Genomic DNA, 17,113 nt, shown 5'->3' with positions numbered 1-17,113 from the left:
GAAATAAACTGGGTGCCTAATATTCCGGCGATCCCTCGTACTATAACACGATTCATGTGGTCCTCCGCCTTCCTCTTCATTAAAATCACCCTTGAACCCCGAACTCTGTCTGACACTGCCCACTATACCTTCACACAACTACTCATCTCACAACAGGTCTTCACATCTCTTGTGTCTCTCACCACAAGGATGTAGAAAGTAACATTTTGCTCCACTAATAATATTTAAATCTGTAACTTTGTCATCTTTACCAAAATAATAAGATCACATGAAGATTAGACATCCCAGTTTATTTTCACCTTAAGATTAAACACCGGTAACATTAGGACGGCTTATCTTCAGGTGATATAAACTGGGTGATTATACCAGGTGATCCACAAAAGCTTGATTAGGTGACTTTCCCACGAGTCTATATGAATAGTAATGAGATACACAATTGGACCAGACCTAAAAAATGCCCTTGGACCTGACACACCCGTAGCCATATTTGACCTTTGACCCCTCAGCTGTAGCCAAGACTACATGTGAAATTTGCTCAGAGTAACTGTATATTTTGAGATTATGTTCTAGTCAGGTAAAGTTCACACACACACACACACACACACTGTACACACACATACTGTACTGTACATACACACACATATTTACCTTATTTACGTAATGACCACCCACTGGAGGTGTCCATGCCGAGAGAGAGAGAGAGAGAGAGATATATATATATATATATATATATATATATATATATATATATATATATATATATATATATATATATATATATATATATATATATCAGTAAAATCGACATACAAGTTTACATTTATAAGTTGTCTGTAGTAAATGACAAACACTTAAGGCTCACACGAGTGACTTTGGATGAATTGGGAAATATACAGTGTGTCCATAAATGATTACCCTAATTAAAGCATGAGAGCATACTGTTTTTAGAGTAATCATTTGTGGACACCCTGTATAATTAACCAATATAAGCATCTAATTGAAAAAAAAACTGGCGTGGCGGCGTCGGGACAGGAAAAATTTACCGTCCATTAATATCGTTCTTAATTTATGTAGTATTGTCAGAGATGTCATTCTAATTCAGGGTCACACACGAGGATAGCATGATGTTCCCTTTTCTCCCACCTACTGTACATTTGTGAGACGGACTTGTTGCTGTAAATGTTGAAAATAACAGCTATTGAGTCTTTTTTCAGCCTCACCGAGAACACATAACTTATCAAAAGAAGCAATACCAACCTTACTATTAATTCAAGATGAAATACAACCAAACTAATTGAAGAAATACATTGAGTTTGTTCATTAAGATCTAGAAATTCACTAAAGACGGTAAAACTGGAACTTGAAATAATAGACGCAAGGTTGATTATATCGAGGGACGCAGCTCCAGAAAGGCTAACTCCTGAAAAATGTCAAATTATCCCCACGAGGGTAATTTACAGTACTACTAATTGAAAACCTTGTGGTCTAAACACATGCTGAACTGTATTACTGCATAGTCTATATACAATGCCAGATTAATTGTACACTTGTTTGATGATTTTACTGAATTATTATTATTATCATTATTATTATTATTATTATTACTATTACTATTTCACACTGATTCATCTTGTAGAGACCGTACAGATATACAAATAAAAGTAAACAAACAGTTGGTTTATTGAACAAAAGACGGTTTATGGCAAATGTTAAAAAGACTCATTTCCATTAACATCTGTAAACACACAGCCGCCACAAACACTATCGTACCATTGTAAACATCTGTGAACAAACATTACAAAAAACACCTTTCAACTCGGCAAATAATCGTCTGACCTGTATAATTAAATCATACCTTTTCACATCGTTAAGGAAACCAACTGCGCAGATGCTAGCCATGACGATCAGCGAGTGAGTGCATGTGTTACAGGTGCCGGGAGGTCATCACGCACGTCGACTTAAAAAGAAGATATTTACGCAGGTGTCTTTAGTTGGTCATGTACACTGAAGCGCTGCTGCAGCTCGTCTAGTGGGGTGGGCCTTCCAGCACTATCTAAACACACCTGACTCTATATCAACCACATAAACACTTGTCATATACACATATAAACCATTAGTCATATATAAAGCCACGTTAGGGTGTGTACTCTAAGTCTTGTAATAATTATGACATAGGTTTCGTATATCGAGGCTGCGGGTCCATACTGTATATACTGTACATATATAAAGGTGTCATTAATAGTCATGATCAAGGTAATAATGACCTCACCTTCATAACACGGTTTTAATGAGTAAACATATCAGAATGTTACCCGGATAACGTTGAAACTACGCTACACGGCCGAGGGTGTTACCTTCACGTTAAGATTGATTCGATTTTTTTTATCTATCATTTCTACCACTTCTATCTACTTACTTGGCAGGCAGTGGGTGTGTTCTTTGTTACTTTATTACTACTTTTACTTTACTTTGCTTCAGTATTACTTCTACTTTATTCTCTTCGCCACTGGTCGGTTGCCTAGCCAGTCGTCCATGTCTGTTATACACTGTTGACAAGTACTGTTCATATATAAGTTCTGTTACACTCTGTTGGTAAGTATTGGACATGTACGGACTCTGCTACACGCTGTTGGCAAGTACTTTTTTTTTTTTTTTTATCCTCTTCGCCACTGATCAGCTTGTTAGCCGCTTGGGCGATCGGTCACGTCTCTTTTCCTTTATAATCTTCACCAAAAGGTCGGCTCCAGCCGCCCGGGCGATCGGTCACGTCTCTGTCACGCACTGTTGGCAAATACTGGGCATGCACCGGCTCCTGAATGTACCTGAACCCGCTCCAGTGTTGGTCAAGTCTTCTCTTGAAAGAGCTCACACTCGGTGCCGTCACAACACTTTCTGGCAGATTGTTCCAAGAGTTTACAACCCTCACTCCGAAAAAGTTTGCCCTCACGGTTTTCTGGACTTGCGGCTTCTTCAATCTTGAGCTGTGACCCCTTGTGGGGCGAGCGTCCGCCAGCTCCAAGTAAGGACACTGCTGGTAAGTATTGGACATGTACGGACTCGAGAATTTATCTGAACATGTACCAGTGTTGGTCAAGTCTGGTCTTAAAGGAACTCACACTCGATGCCGTCACAACACTCTCTGGCAGGTTATTACAACGCTTCACAACTCTCACTCAAAGAAAATTTACTCAGACAATTTACTATACTCGTGGCTTCTAGGGGGCCAGCCATCCACTACCTCCAGACATGAACTCTTGACTGGGCAATGTCCTGTGAGGTGCTTATAAACGTCAATTAAATAACCATTGCCCTTCTACAGTGTAAGCGAGGTACTTGAATGTATTCGGGTCCCTCTTTTGATGCTTTCATTCTAAGGGTGCTATGTTTAAGCTAAGGGTGCTATGTTTAAGCTAAGGGTGCTATGTTTAAGCTAAGGGTGCTATGTTTAAGCTAAGGGTGCTATGTTTAAGTTAAGGGTGCTATGTTTAAGTTAAGGGTGCTATGTTTAAGCTAAGGGTGCTATGTTTAAGCTAAGGGTGCTATGTTTAAGTTAAGAGTGCTATGTTTAAGCTAAGGGTGCTATGTTTAAGTCTATGATGCTATGTTTAAGCCAAGGACGCTATTTTTAAGCTAAAAGTGACATTTTTAAGTTAAGGGTACTATTTTAGCTAAGGGTATTGTTTAAGCTAAGGGTGTTATGTTTAAACTATATGAGAGAAATCACTAAGCTGGGTTGATGACGTAATGGGGGAAGTAGTGACGTCATGAAGCTAGGCTGGTGACGTCAATGGGGACCCAAGATTATAAATGGAGGAGACAGGTGTTCGCCGCGTCATACAGCTACCAGACACCTGCCAAGATGGTCACACAGACGCGTCTCCCGCTACTGCTGGTGGTTGTGCTGGCCACTGTGGTAAGTGGTGTAGTGATGGTGATAGTGGTGGTGATGTAGGTGACAGTGGTTGGTGGTGTAGGTGGCAGTGGTTGGTAGTGTAGGTGGCAGTGGTTGGTAGTATAGGTGACAGTGATTGGTAGTATAGGTGACAGTGATTGGTGGTGGTGTAGGTGACAGATGTGATGACAGTAAGAAGTTGGGTCGTGTCAACTTCCATAAAACTAACGAGATGAAGGAGGCTTAGTACACCCCCGTCTTCTGTAGCGAGTCACTGCACACTGTCTTCCTCTTAACAAGTGAGGAGCCGCGTCCCTCACCCACGACCATGTAAACAGACACCGATGGACCAGAGTCTTCGATTAATTGGGAACTATCAACCAGCTTATAAGGGGGGGCGGGTGAGGTGGGGAACACAATATGGAACAACTCTTGGGTGGACCAGCATCCTGTCAAGAGGGGAGAGTAACCCACTATCCGATGAATGGTACAAGGGACACTCGTATCATCACCTGTCTGGCCATAAAGCACCACAGCAGGAACACACTAGTATGAGCTATATTGGCGGATATTTTGAGTATCGGTACAGAGGACACAAACCCAATTACTGCTGGTTAAACGGTCATATGGCAGGGATCGAGCCCGAGACTACATGCTTGCGAGGCGAACATGCTGACCATTACACACGATAGTTTCTAATCTCAGGTTCTCACACTACAGGCTTCCTCCACTTGTCCAAGCGACTGGTTGCAGGGGGAGGATGTGTGTATGTGGGTGAGTAGCAACAAGACGAAATGGTACATTGCCTGGGAAGTATGCAGGAATATGGACAGCCACTTGGGTTTCATCGAGTCTCAACAGGAAAATGACTTTGTGGAAGGTGAGTTGTGTGGGCTTGTGATAGGTGAGGTGCGTTTGTTTATACCACTGAAGTTATAACCATTTATACCACACGAGTTTCCATGCTGGTTGAGTCACATTATAAATAAAACGCATTTTTCTCTATAAATCAAATAAGTTTCCAGAATCACTTGATGAATCTTGATAAATAAAAAGATTTATTTCCATACATTAAACGAGCTTCCATGTTTGTTGATTCACAAGGTAAATAAAGCAGTTATTTATCCATGAGACTCTCCTCCGTGATGGTTGAAGCCTTTCTTATAATCCTGGTGGCAGGAGTGTTGGTGGCGCTCAACAAGTCGGAGGTGTGGAGCGGCCTCAGTGACCTCAAGGTGGAGGGTTCCTTCGTGTGGTGGGACGAAGAGGCTGTCACCTATACCAAGTTAGTGGCTCATAGATAAATACCTTATTTACAGTATATCCACAGGCTATGGAGTAGTCGATATTGCTTACATGCTGTACAGTACAGAAGCCAAGTTTGTAAGATAAATTTTTAGCAAAAAATTGGGGTATTAGTTATACAAGTTAAATATTTTGAGAGGTTGAAATCCCTGGATGATGGAGGGTCAGTATCGTCCTAAAACACAGGAATGTTTACCAACTAGGACTCAAATAAATTACATTTGAATTAAAAAAAATCCAGTAACCCGAACCAAGACCTAACCAGGGGCAGATTGTGGGTCACATCACGTCCCAGTAATGAGTTTAGTGAGGCTAAAATTTCAACAGGTAAAAATCAAATCAAATGGGATTTAAGGAAGCTCAAAACAGGAGGCTGCAGTGTTAGTAAAACATGAACTTAATAATTGGTTCAAAGTTATACAGGGAGTAAGACAAGGCTGTGTTCTGTCTCCAACATTCTATAATATATACCCATGATTCTTAATGAGAAAAGTTCTAAGTGACAATGAAAGATTAAATATTAATCGACAATTTCCTGGGTTCTCAAGTTTCGCAGACGGAGAGCCTAGTGCGAATGGTCACACAGGGAACGACACCGATGAATACGCTGACCAAGACTGTGTGGCACTGAAGCACTCTAACAATTTCAAGTGGAGCGATGAATACTGCTTCGAAGACTTTTAGTGAGACTTTTTAAGGGTTCATTATATTTTGATTATCTGAAGTTCAAAGATGGCTGACGTGGCATTGATTTTTTTTAAGGACATTGATATTTCACAATTATCTTTACATACACACATAAACCCACACACACGAGAATAAAATATATATCATGTCAACTTTGAACCCTTGATAAAACTTATTATTTGTCTTCATCTGTGAACACCGGACCTATAAGGGAAGTTAGGTTAAGTAAGATTAGCTTCCAGTAATTAGACCTGACGTGGAAGGATTACGTTACATTAAGTTAATTTTTTCATATATAAAACCTCAGTAAGGATTTTGCCTGGAAATTAATGCACGAGTAAAAAACCTGCTGTATATAATAGACCCAATTTATCAACCCTGCGAAGACTGCAGTGTTTGAGTGTGTCCATCTGTCCACTGCCTGCAAATTGCTATGTTTGGTGAGTTAGATGATTGTATATTTGCCTCCCTACCCAGCTGCCCCAGTGACTTAACCTCCTAATTCTGCACTACAGTTACTTCTGTCGTATGGATCCCAGTGAGGAGTAATGGTCGACGATTCTACCTGCCTGCCTTCATGGATGACTCTCTCTAAACGGTATAAAAAATTAGTTGAGTTTACTGTACGCTAAACACACACACACACCAGCATAATATTTTACAACTAATCAGGTAAACAATGATGATTTCTATGTTTATCCCACAGCTCGACTGGTGGATGGTAGACGATGTGAACCACTACAAAAAGTACCGAGAGGATGTGAACCACTACATCATGCACCTAGAGGATGTGAACCACTACAACAAGCACCTAGAGGATGTGAACCACTACATCAAACACCTAGAGGATGTGAACCATTACAAAAAGTACCTAGAGGATGTGAACCACTACAAAAAGTACCGAGAGGATGTGAACCACTACATCATGTACCTAGAGGATGTGAACCACTACAACAAGCACCTATAGGATGTGAACCACTACATCAAGCACCTAGAGGATGTGAACCACTACATGCACCTGGAGGATGTGAACCACTACATCATGCACCTGGAGGATGTGAACCACTACAACATGCACCTAGAGGATGTGAACCACTACATCATGCACCTAGAGGATGTGAACCACTACATCATGCACCTAGAGGATGTGAACCACTACAACTTGCACCCAGAGGATGTGAACTACTACAGCATGCACCTAGAGGATGTGAACCACTACATCATGCACCTAGAGGATGTGAACCACTACAACATGCACCTAGAGGATGTGAACCACTATAACATGCACCTAGAGGATGTGAACCACTACATCATGCACCTAGAGGATGTGAACCACTATATCATGCACCTAGAGGATGTGAACCACTACATCATGAGGATGTGAACCACTACAACTTGCACCTAGAGGATGTGAACCACTACATCATGCACCTAGGATGTGAACCACTATATCATGCACCTAGAGGATGTGAACCACTACATCATGCACCGGGATGTGAACCACTACAACTTACCTAGGGGATGTGAACCACTACATCATGCACCTAGAGGATGTGAACCACTACATCATGCACCTAGAGGATGTGAACCACTACATCATGCACCTAGAGGATGTGAACCACTACAACATGCACCTAGAGGATGTGAACCACTACATGCACCTAGAGGATGTGAACCACTACATCATGCACCTAGAGGATGTGAACCACTACATCATGCACCTAGAAGATGTGAACCACTACAACTTGCACCTAGAATATGTGAACCACTACAACTTGCACCTAGAGGATGTGAACCACTACAACAAGCACCTAGAGGATGTGAACCACTACAACATGCACCTAGAGGATGTGAACCACTACAACATGCACCTAGAGGATGTGAACCACTACAACATGCACCTAGAGGATGTGAACCACCACAACATGCACCTAGAGGATGTGAACCACTACAACATGCACCTAGAGGATGTGAACCACTACAACATGCACCTAGAGGATGTGAACCACTACAACACGCACCTAGAGGATGTGAACCACTACATCATGCACCTAGAGGATGTGAACCACTACATCATGCACCTAGAGGATGTGAACCACTTCATCGAGTACAGTACAGGATGTGAACCAGTATATAATGCACTGACATTTACGTAAATTACATATAAAATTATATTGATAAAAGTGAGAAGAAGAAAAAGAAAGATAATGGAGAAAAGATAAAGAGCAAAAAAGAAAAAGAAACGAAGAAAGAATATGAAAAAGAAGAGAAGGAAGGAGAAGCAACTGAAAATTTCCTATAATAAAACAAAAACTCTTATACAAATGAATATTTCCATAAAAAATATATTGTATAACTCTGTACAACTATATAACTATACAGCGAAACCTCTATTAACGGACTATATGATGATGCAAGTCCGTTATATCCAAGGTCCTTTAGATGTAAAACCTCCATATAACGGATTACATGGAGAGAGAAGTAGTCCGTTATATAAATGTGTCCAACTGAAATTAAAAAAAAACATTGCGTGACTATTACGGTAATTGATATGAATATTTGTAAACTATTTAATAATTACATAGATAAATAAAATGTATTAGAGAATGGAAAGGTGATTTTTGATTAAGTGAAAATAAAAAGTTAAAATATTGACACTATCTTAAAATGTGTGTGTGTGTGTGTGTGTGTGTGTGTGTGTGTGTGTGTATGTGTGTGTGTGTGGAGCTACTGACACACACACACATGCAATCAAGGACCTTACACACACACACACACACACCAAACCATCTACTTACTATATTAACTCATGCAAAATCCTTAACCACCTTCACTAAAGTATGTATGTATGTATGTATGTATGTATGTATGTATGTATGTATGTATGTATATCTATTATCTAAAACATATGTATTTTATCATTTTTATATCTATACTCGCCTCCCATTTTCTGTGAGTTCTTCCCCCGTTTTCTATGTGGTGTGGAGGAAGGGGTAACCCAAGCATGTCGGATGAATGATAAGGTGAGAGTGGCGAAGACAAGTGTAGAAAGTGACAAGAAAGTGCTAAGACAGTAAGTACACACAGTTCTATATGCGTCCTGTGATATATTTCCTCATTACCTGACGGCCAGAGAAACGTATTTGGTTCACCTGAAGATTTTAGCCCACTCATCTTATTGCAACTTGAGATTAAACAACTCTGACGCTAACCTAACCTAACTCAAAATTGATTCTAACCTAATTTAAACTAATGCAAACTTAACCTTATCTAATCTAACACTAACCTAATCCAATCGAATCTAATGCTAACCTGAGTTAATCCCCTCCCACGTATAGCGTTAAAAGGTGAAATAAACTGGAGGACTAATCTTATGGTCCACGTGTACACTCAACTAAAGGCTCAGATCACCAAAGACGCCATTTGTTACTCACGTAGCCCTTGAGAATCCAGCTTTGAGTCGTAGGTTAATTAAATGAATCGGTTAGATACGTTTTCATATCTTAAAAGGTCAAATTTTAACGCACGAATTATGATTCAATTTTCTTTTTTGTAGATTAAGTTAATTTTCACTTACGAGGAATAACATGATACGAGTCTTTAAAAATTTATCCTTAATTATAGTTTGAAGTAAGTCAGATAGGTTCTCACATACGAGGTACTGTATGTGTAGAGAGGAGGGTGGTGACAGTGGTGAGGGAGTGTGGTGACAGTGGTGACGAGGTGGTGACAGTGGTGAGGAGGTGGTGATGTGAGGGGGTGAATGGTGACAGTCAGGGGACACTGTCATCGTGACTGTCACAAACCAACCTCTTCACCTTCCTGACTCTGCCACTCCTCACCACTTGCAGATTAAATGGGTCCCAGTCTTAACAGGCCCCAATACTAATACCTAGTCATACGGTCCTCAGTCCCATTAGGCCCCTTTCTAATCTAATAGTTCTGAAACATATCAAGATAAGGGCACATTTTAAAATATACTAATAAGGGGGCGTATCAGTGTTTGGGCCCCATTAGACCAGGAATTTCTTCAGGGCCCCTAGTCGTCCAGGTCCTAGTGATAGAGTCTGTTTGTGCCTGCATGGGGCTCGTTAGGTTAAACACACACACACACACACGCAGAGCTGGACACAAGAGCAGTTTCGGTCACGGTAAGTTCTCATTGGTCAGGGAGGTTGAAGTGTATGGGCTGTGACCAATGATAACTACGAGACTCAGCGGGCTTGACGAGAGAGAGAGAGAGAGAGAGAGAGAGAGAGAGTAAAACATTGATTAGTGAAGTCCAGTCAATATGTAAGAGTATATAAAAAGTATTAAGCAAGAAAGTAGTAAATAAGGAAGCAAAAAGTAAGATATAATTAAAGTATATGTGTGTGTGTGTGTGTAGTGTGTGTGTGTGTGTGTGTGTGTGTGTGTGTGTGTGTAGGTGTGTGTGAGTCGTTTGCACTTCACTGCCTTCATATTGCCTCTATATTAAATGGTGAGCAGTACAAAGCTGTGTGGAGCTGTGCTGCTAGGCTCCCACCACCACACACCACCACCACACACCACCACACGCCACCACCACACCACCACACACTACCACACACACCACCACACACTACACACACACCACCACACACACACCACACCACACACACCACTACCACCACCACACACACACTACCACACCACCACACACTACACACACACACACACACCACACACCACACACCACACCACACCACCACACCACCACCACACCACCCACACACACCACCACCACCCACACACTACCCCACCACCACACCACACACACACCACCACACCACCAGACACTACTACCACACCACCACCACACCACCACACACCACACCACACCACCACACCACCACCACCACCACACACCACACACACTACCACACCACCACACACCACACCACACCACACCACCACACCACACCACACACACCACCACACACCACCACCACACACTACACACACCACACCACACCACCACACACCACACACTCACTACCACACCACCACACACCACCACCACACCACCAAACCACTACTACACACACCACCACACACTACCCACACCACCACACACTACTCCACACCACCACACTACACCCACCACCACCACTACACACTCACCACACCACCACACACACTACACACACACACTACACCACCACACACTACTACCACACCACCACACTACTACCCACACCACCACACCACCCCACTACTACCACTCACTACTACCACACCACCACTACCACCCACACACACACAATCACAAACCACACCCATCATTAACACACACACGCAAATATATTTAAAGACCGGGAAAATTTGTACAATATACGTAGGGCGACCTTCAGGTGAGGCACGTGTGAGCCTCTGGGAAGTGGTCAGCACAGGTCACAGGGGTCAAGTGGGCGGCACACAGGTTCACAAGGGTCAAGTGGGCGTCACACAGGTCACAAGGGTCAAGTGGGCGTCACACAGGTCGGCGCGGGCGGGTCAAGTGGGCGTCACACAGGTCAGCAAGGGCTGGCGGGCGTCAGCACAGGTCATGGGCTGGCGGCGGCACAGGCCGCTAAGGGCTGCGGCGTCACAGGTCACAAGGGCCACACAGGTCACAAGGGTCAAGTGGGCGTCACACAGGTCACAAGGGTCAAGTGGGCGTCACACAGGTCACAAGGGTCAAGTGGGCGTCACACAGGTCACAAGGGTCAAGTGGGCGTCACACAGGTCACAAGGGTCAAGTGGGCGTCACACAGGTCACGTTACAAACAGACGAACACGATGTCTAGTCTAGATAATTGATTATCTTTTAACTTGAATCATCTCATCTGATGATTAGCACCCCAGATTATTTTTACCTGGAGATTAACCACTCTGACGCTACCTGGGGAGTTATGTTAGCTTAGGTTAGGTGAAGTTAAGTCAGCGTTACGTTAGGTTAGTTTAGGTTAGGTTAGGTTAGGTTAACGCTAGAATAAGTTAGGCTAAGTTAAGTTAGATTAGCGTTAGATTAGATAAGGTAAGCGTTATTTTAAATTAGCGTAAGATTAGGTAATGTTAACGTTAGATTAGCATTAAGTTAGCGTTAAGTTAGGTTAAATTATCGTTAGGTCAAGTTAGGTTTAGCGTTAAGTTAGGTTAAATTGTCGTTAGGTCAGGTTAGGTCAAGTCAGGTCAGGTCAGGGCAGGTTAATCTTCAAGGTATCACAACCACGGTGTTTGTATTACGTGTACAGTGAAGCGAAACTGACGAGGTTACTGTATGTATTTTAACAAGGCTAACAAGGACACGTTAAATAAACCACCACCATCACCTACCACACACCACCACCATCACCTACCACACACCACCACCATCACCACCACACACCACCACCATCACCTACCACACACCACCACCATCACCTACCACACACCACCACCATCACCACCACACCACCACCATCACCTACCACACACCACCACCATCACCTACCACACACCACCACCATCACCTACACACACCACCATCACCCACCACACCACCACCATCACCCACCACACACCACCACCATCACCACCACACGCCACCACCATCACCTACCACACACACCATCACCCTACCACACACACCACCACCACCACCACACACCTCACCTACCACACACCACCACCATCACCCACCACCACACACCACCACCACACACCACCACCATCACCTACCACACACCACCACCATCACCTACCACACACCACCACCATCACCACCACACAGGCTTGGCATTCTTAAGTGCCTCATTAATGTTCTAAACTGGTTCGTATTTCGTGTCTTCGTGTTAGAGTAATAATAATTCGTGGTAAGGAGCCAGGTGGGTGATGTTACCTGACACGTAGATCACTTATCCACGTAATTACCTGTTGACACAACTATGGGACTACCTGTAGACGAGTCATTTTATTCTACCTCCACCGGACGATTTTATTCAGCTTAGAGGAAACCTCCCGCAGCCAAGGGGTTAAGATTAACTATTCAAATGCTAATCTAACCTAATGTTAACCTAATCTAATTTAACTTAACCTAATCTAATATAACACCAATCTAGTCTAACGTAATCTAATATAACGCTAACCTAACCAGATATAACTTAAACTAACCTAATCCAATCTAACTTAACTTAGTCTGATATAACACTAACTTAACCTAACCTAACCTAACCTAACCATCAAGACAGCGTTAGGGTGTTTAATCATCAGGTGAAATCAACTGGGGTGGTTAATCTTCAGGTGATGCAGCAGTAAGTAAAGGATTTTATTTAATACGACTAAAGCAACTGTTGGTCGTGTTGACATACAGTACCTGCCTCCTCGCCACGTATACTGAACAAGGAAACATTTTGTGTTGTGTACGAGGCAAGAGAACAATTAACAATCACAAACACAGTCATTGTCAGAGATATGAACAATACAATATTGACGTCATAAAAAATAGTAATGAAAATATATATAATAATAACAATAATAGCAACGCTACCACTACTATTAAGGATAAGCTAGCATTAGGTTAGGTAAGGTTAAGTTTGGTTAGGTATTGCTGTTACATCATCACCAACAGCTGTTACATCACCACCAACAGCTGTTACATAATTACCAACTGCTGTGACGTCATCACCAGGTTAGAGTAGGTCAGGTCAGGCTAGGTCAGAGTAGGTCAGGTCAGAGTAGGTCAGCTTAGAGTAGGTCAGGTCAGATAAGGTTAGGTCAGGTCAGGTTAGCTTAGAGTAGGTCAGGTCATGTTAGCTTAGAGTAGGTTAGGTCAGGTCAGGTCAACCTAGGTAAATAAGTCTTAATTCATACCTTCCATTCCTTATTTAATGCGTATTATGTTTGCTTTTTATATCTGCTTCATTTTCTTGCTTGGCTTTGTACACAACAGAGATATATCAGGGGTTTTAGGGGGGTGGCCGGTCCCTAGCCCCCCTGAATGTGTTATGTTCTTATGGGGGTTTTAGGGGGGGTGGCCGGTCCCTAGCCCCCCTGAATGTGTTATGTTCTTATGGGGGTTTTAGGGGGGTGGCCGGTCCCTAGCCCCCCTGAATGTGTTATGTTCTTATGGGATTTAAATGCTTCGATAACCATTGATTCACTAACCAACGACCCTTCACAGTCAAGTCCCTGTGTGCGTCGGTTATTGAGGTATACCGAGGAGTTTCTTTTTTAACTCACAACATAAATACCGAGAATTTTTTAACTCAAGATAATTACCAAGATTTTTTAACTCACAAGATAAATATCAAAATTTTTAACTCAAAACCTCAAAAGCCACAAACACACACACACCCACAGCCTACCTTCCCCCCTCCACACCCACAGCCTCCTTCCCCCCTCCCCACACACACAGCCTCCCCCTCCTCCCTCCTATACACACACACACCCAGGAGATGACAGAGCAGAGAAGGAGTGTATAATTAGAGTGGGATATAACATGAAAAGACGGAGGGAGGAAGTGAGAGGCCAAGATGAAAGGCGGAAGAGATGGCACTGGTTGATAATGGAAGACGGGTTCTCCTCACCTGGGCTACGTTACACCTGGGCTACACGTTACACCTGGGCTACACGCTACACCTGGGCTACACGTTACACCTGGGCTACGTTACACCTGGGCTACACGCTACACCTGGGCTACACGCTACACCTGGGCTACACGCTACACCTGGGCCACACACACACCTGGGCTACACGCTACACCTGGGCTACACGCTACACCTGGGCTACACGCTACAGACAGACAGACAGACAGACAGACAGACAGACACAAATACAACCACACAGATCACAAACAAACAGTCAGAAATATACAGACACAGAAACAGACACGCACACAGACACGCACATACATTGCAGACAGATAGACTAATGGCAGGTCTTCACGCTATAGATCTCTCCACTGTTATTTAAATATATCTCTATATAAAGTCGGTTTGTTGAGACTAAAAGATATATTATTTTGAAGTTGTAGATGAAATTGAGAGAGAGAGAGAGAGAGAGAGAGAGAGAGAGAGAGAGAGGCCAAATAAGAGTGATAGACACACACACACACACACACACACACACACACACACAGACACACACACACACACACACACACACACACACACACACACACACACACACACACACACACACACACACATTTATACTTAGAATTATTCAAGTAAAATTCTCACTATTTAGAAATATCTGCAAGTATAAAATATGAATAATAATGTCATCAAGATTTTATTGTACACATTGAAAGTTGATAGTGTGTGTGTGTGTGTGTGTGTGTGTGTGTGTTGTTGTGTTTTGTGTGTGTGTGTGTGTATATGTGTGTGTGTGTGTGTGTGTGTGTGTGTGGGAAATGTCAACAGTACATGGGGTCACTAACTCACGCCCCATCCCTAACACACACAGGTTTAGCTTGAGTTAGGTCAGGTTAGGTTAGGTTATAAGACACTGCTTCATAATAATCACTGACCTATTCTATAAAAAACACATCGTCACGGTCTCCCATCACTCATAGCCTGGCTGACGGACGCTCTCTAGCCGCATGCACAGGTAAATAACACGAGAATCATCAGAGAGAAGTTAATATTTAGCCTGTGTTGTTTTACCTGTTGGGGTGAGGTGAGGTGAGGAGCGGCTAGAGTGGTTACCCTGTCGTTAATAAGGTATGCACTGGTCAGAGGGTCAATGAAAGCGTCTATCTGATTGGCTGTTTTACTATCCAATGAGAGATGAGCCCCCCAGTCAAAACATGGCGCACATAACACAAACATATCAAAGGTATTCACTCGCCAATGTTCCAAAATGGCCTAAACTATATAGCAGTATAGCATTTGGGAGCCATAATTGTTTTTCAAAAATGCTCGAATAAATGTACCTGTGTTACCTATTGACGTGAGACAACGGTACCAGTGCTTAGGGTCACCAGGTACAATTATGGCGAAACACAAGGGAAAAAATAAATTAAAGACACACACACACACACACACACACACACACACACACACACGGCCCAGATACATAAAGGTCATTACAGTAAAAAATATATATACCTGATAATTAGTGAAGTTGTTGGAATGTAATCAAACAGGCGTTACTTATGGCGTAGAAATTACACTGTGACTATACTTCAATAAAATACGTTCACTTAAGTAAGGTTTAGTCTCTGTGTAGTTTGGACGCCATTTTGGGTATTTATTCTTATGGTGTGTGTGTGTGTATGTGTGTGTGTGTGTGGAAAATCTTCACTACCTTCATCAAGTCTGCGAACAGGTGTAAAGCGAACGTATCCAGTTAGAGTCTCAGTGTAGTAATAATGCTGTTCTTATTTGGGTGTTTAGTTTGTAACCTAACCTAACCTAACCTAACCTAACCTAACCTAACTTTACCTTAACCTGACTTGATTTGGCCTGATCTAAACTAGCCTAACTTAACCTAACCTAACCTAACTTAACCTAACTTAACCTAACTTAACCTAACCTAACGTAACCTAACCTAACTTTACCTTAACCTGACTTGACTTGGCCTGATCTAAACTAGCCTAACTTAACCTAACCTAACTTAACCTAACCTAACTTAACCTAACCTAACTTAACCTGAGAGTGAGGTGTGGTGTGGGAGTTCCGCTGAGTAACCTTCCTTAATGAATGAAAAAGTTTACCTGTACCTGTGCCTCTACACCTGAGGCGGCCTCTACACCTGAAATAGGAAACATCTGTGGCCATGGTTGTCGAAAGAATGTTATAAGATGGTCGGTGGTGTGTGGTGGAGTATGGTGATTATGGTGGTGTGTGGTGGGGGGTGGTGTGTAGTATTGGTGGAGGGAATGATGACAGCAAGCCAAGGTTTTCCAGCAAGTGGCAAATGACGTGTTGAGAGAGAGAGAGAGAGAGAGAGAGAGAGAGAGACGAGAAACAGAGTCAGTTCAGCGAGCCGTCCACCGCTGCTGAAATCTGTATAAAAGCGACATCATTGGAAAGTATGTTGGGCTGTCGTGGGTGGGGGTGAGGAGGCCCTAGCTGCCACATATACCATCAACCTCACAATAATTCGCCTCTTAAACAAACATTATTACTTATTCCAACAACGGGTAACTGTAACTCATGACTATTGGAACTGTGTCATCAAGGTTACCAAAACATAAAGACAGAGGAAGATAAAGTTTGTAAATTAAGGAACTGGTAACTGGAG

General features: G+C 42.6%; 2 protein-coding genes across 7 annotated transcripts in view; one reads left to right on the top strand and one right to left on the bottom strand.

Moving 5' to 3' along the window:
• The window catches only part of LOC121876891 (protein unc-50 homolog), a 97,526-nt gene that overhangs the window by 34,469 nt on the left and 45,944 nt on the right, over positions 1-17,113 (bottom strand). The window lies entirely within an intron of this gene.
• On the top strand, positions 3,813-8,497 carry LOC121876889 (low affinity immunoglobulin epsilon Fc receptor-like). 6 transcript variants are annotated; one of them, XM_042382455.1, is made up of 7 exons: positions 3,832-3,913; positions 4,613-4,772; positions 5,072-5,177; positions 5,746-5,880; positions 6,400-6,482; positions 6,591-7,193; positions 7,420-8,497. In XM_042382455.1, exons 6-7 carry the CDS (start codon positions 6,897-6,899, stop codon positions 8,038-8,040), a joined length of 918 nt encoding a protein of 305 aa, XP_042238389.1. In that variant the 5' UTR covers positions 3,832-3,913; positions 4,613-4,772; positions 5,072-5,177; positions 5,746-5,880; positions 6,400-6,482; positions 6,591-6,896; the 3' UTR covers positions 8,041-8,497. The 6 variants fall into 6 exon arrangements, with proteins under 6 accessions (XP_042238391.1, XP_042238389.1, XP_042238387.1 ...); XM_042382453.1 differs by having other exon boundaries at positions 6,591-7,211; positions 7,408-8,497; XM_042382452.1 differs by having other exon boundaries at positions 6,591-7,241; positions 7,408-8,497.

The sequence above is a fragment of the Homarus americanus genome, unplaced genomic scaffold (assembly GCF_018991925.1).
Source record: "Homarus americanus isolate GMGI-L3 unplaced genomic scaffold, GMGI_Hamer_2.0 scaffold50281, whole genome shotgun sequence".
NCBI classification, from domain to species: Eukaryota; Metazoa; Arthropoda; class Malacostraca; order Decapoda; family Nephropidae; genus Homarus; species Homarus americanus.
This window is presented reverse-complemented; position numbering and strand designations above follow the sequence as displayed.

What these genes read in the sequence shown, in the direction of transcription:
- LOC121876889 (XM_042382452.1), top strand. Translation starts at nt 6,897, where the DNA reads ATGCACCTGGAGGATGTGAACCACTACATCATGCACCTGGAGGATGTG. An exon ending in ATATCATGCACCTAGAGGAT is followed by an intron (nt 7,242 to 7,407) that starts GTGAACCACTAC and finishes TACCTAGGGGAT; the next exon opens with GTGAACCACTACATCATGCA.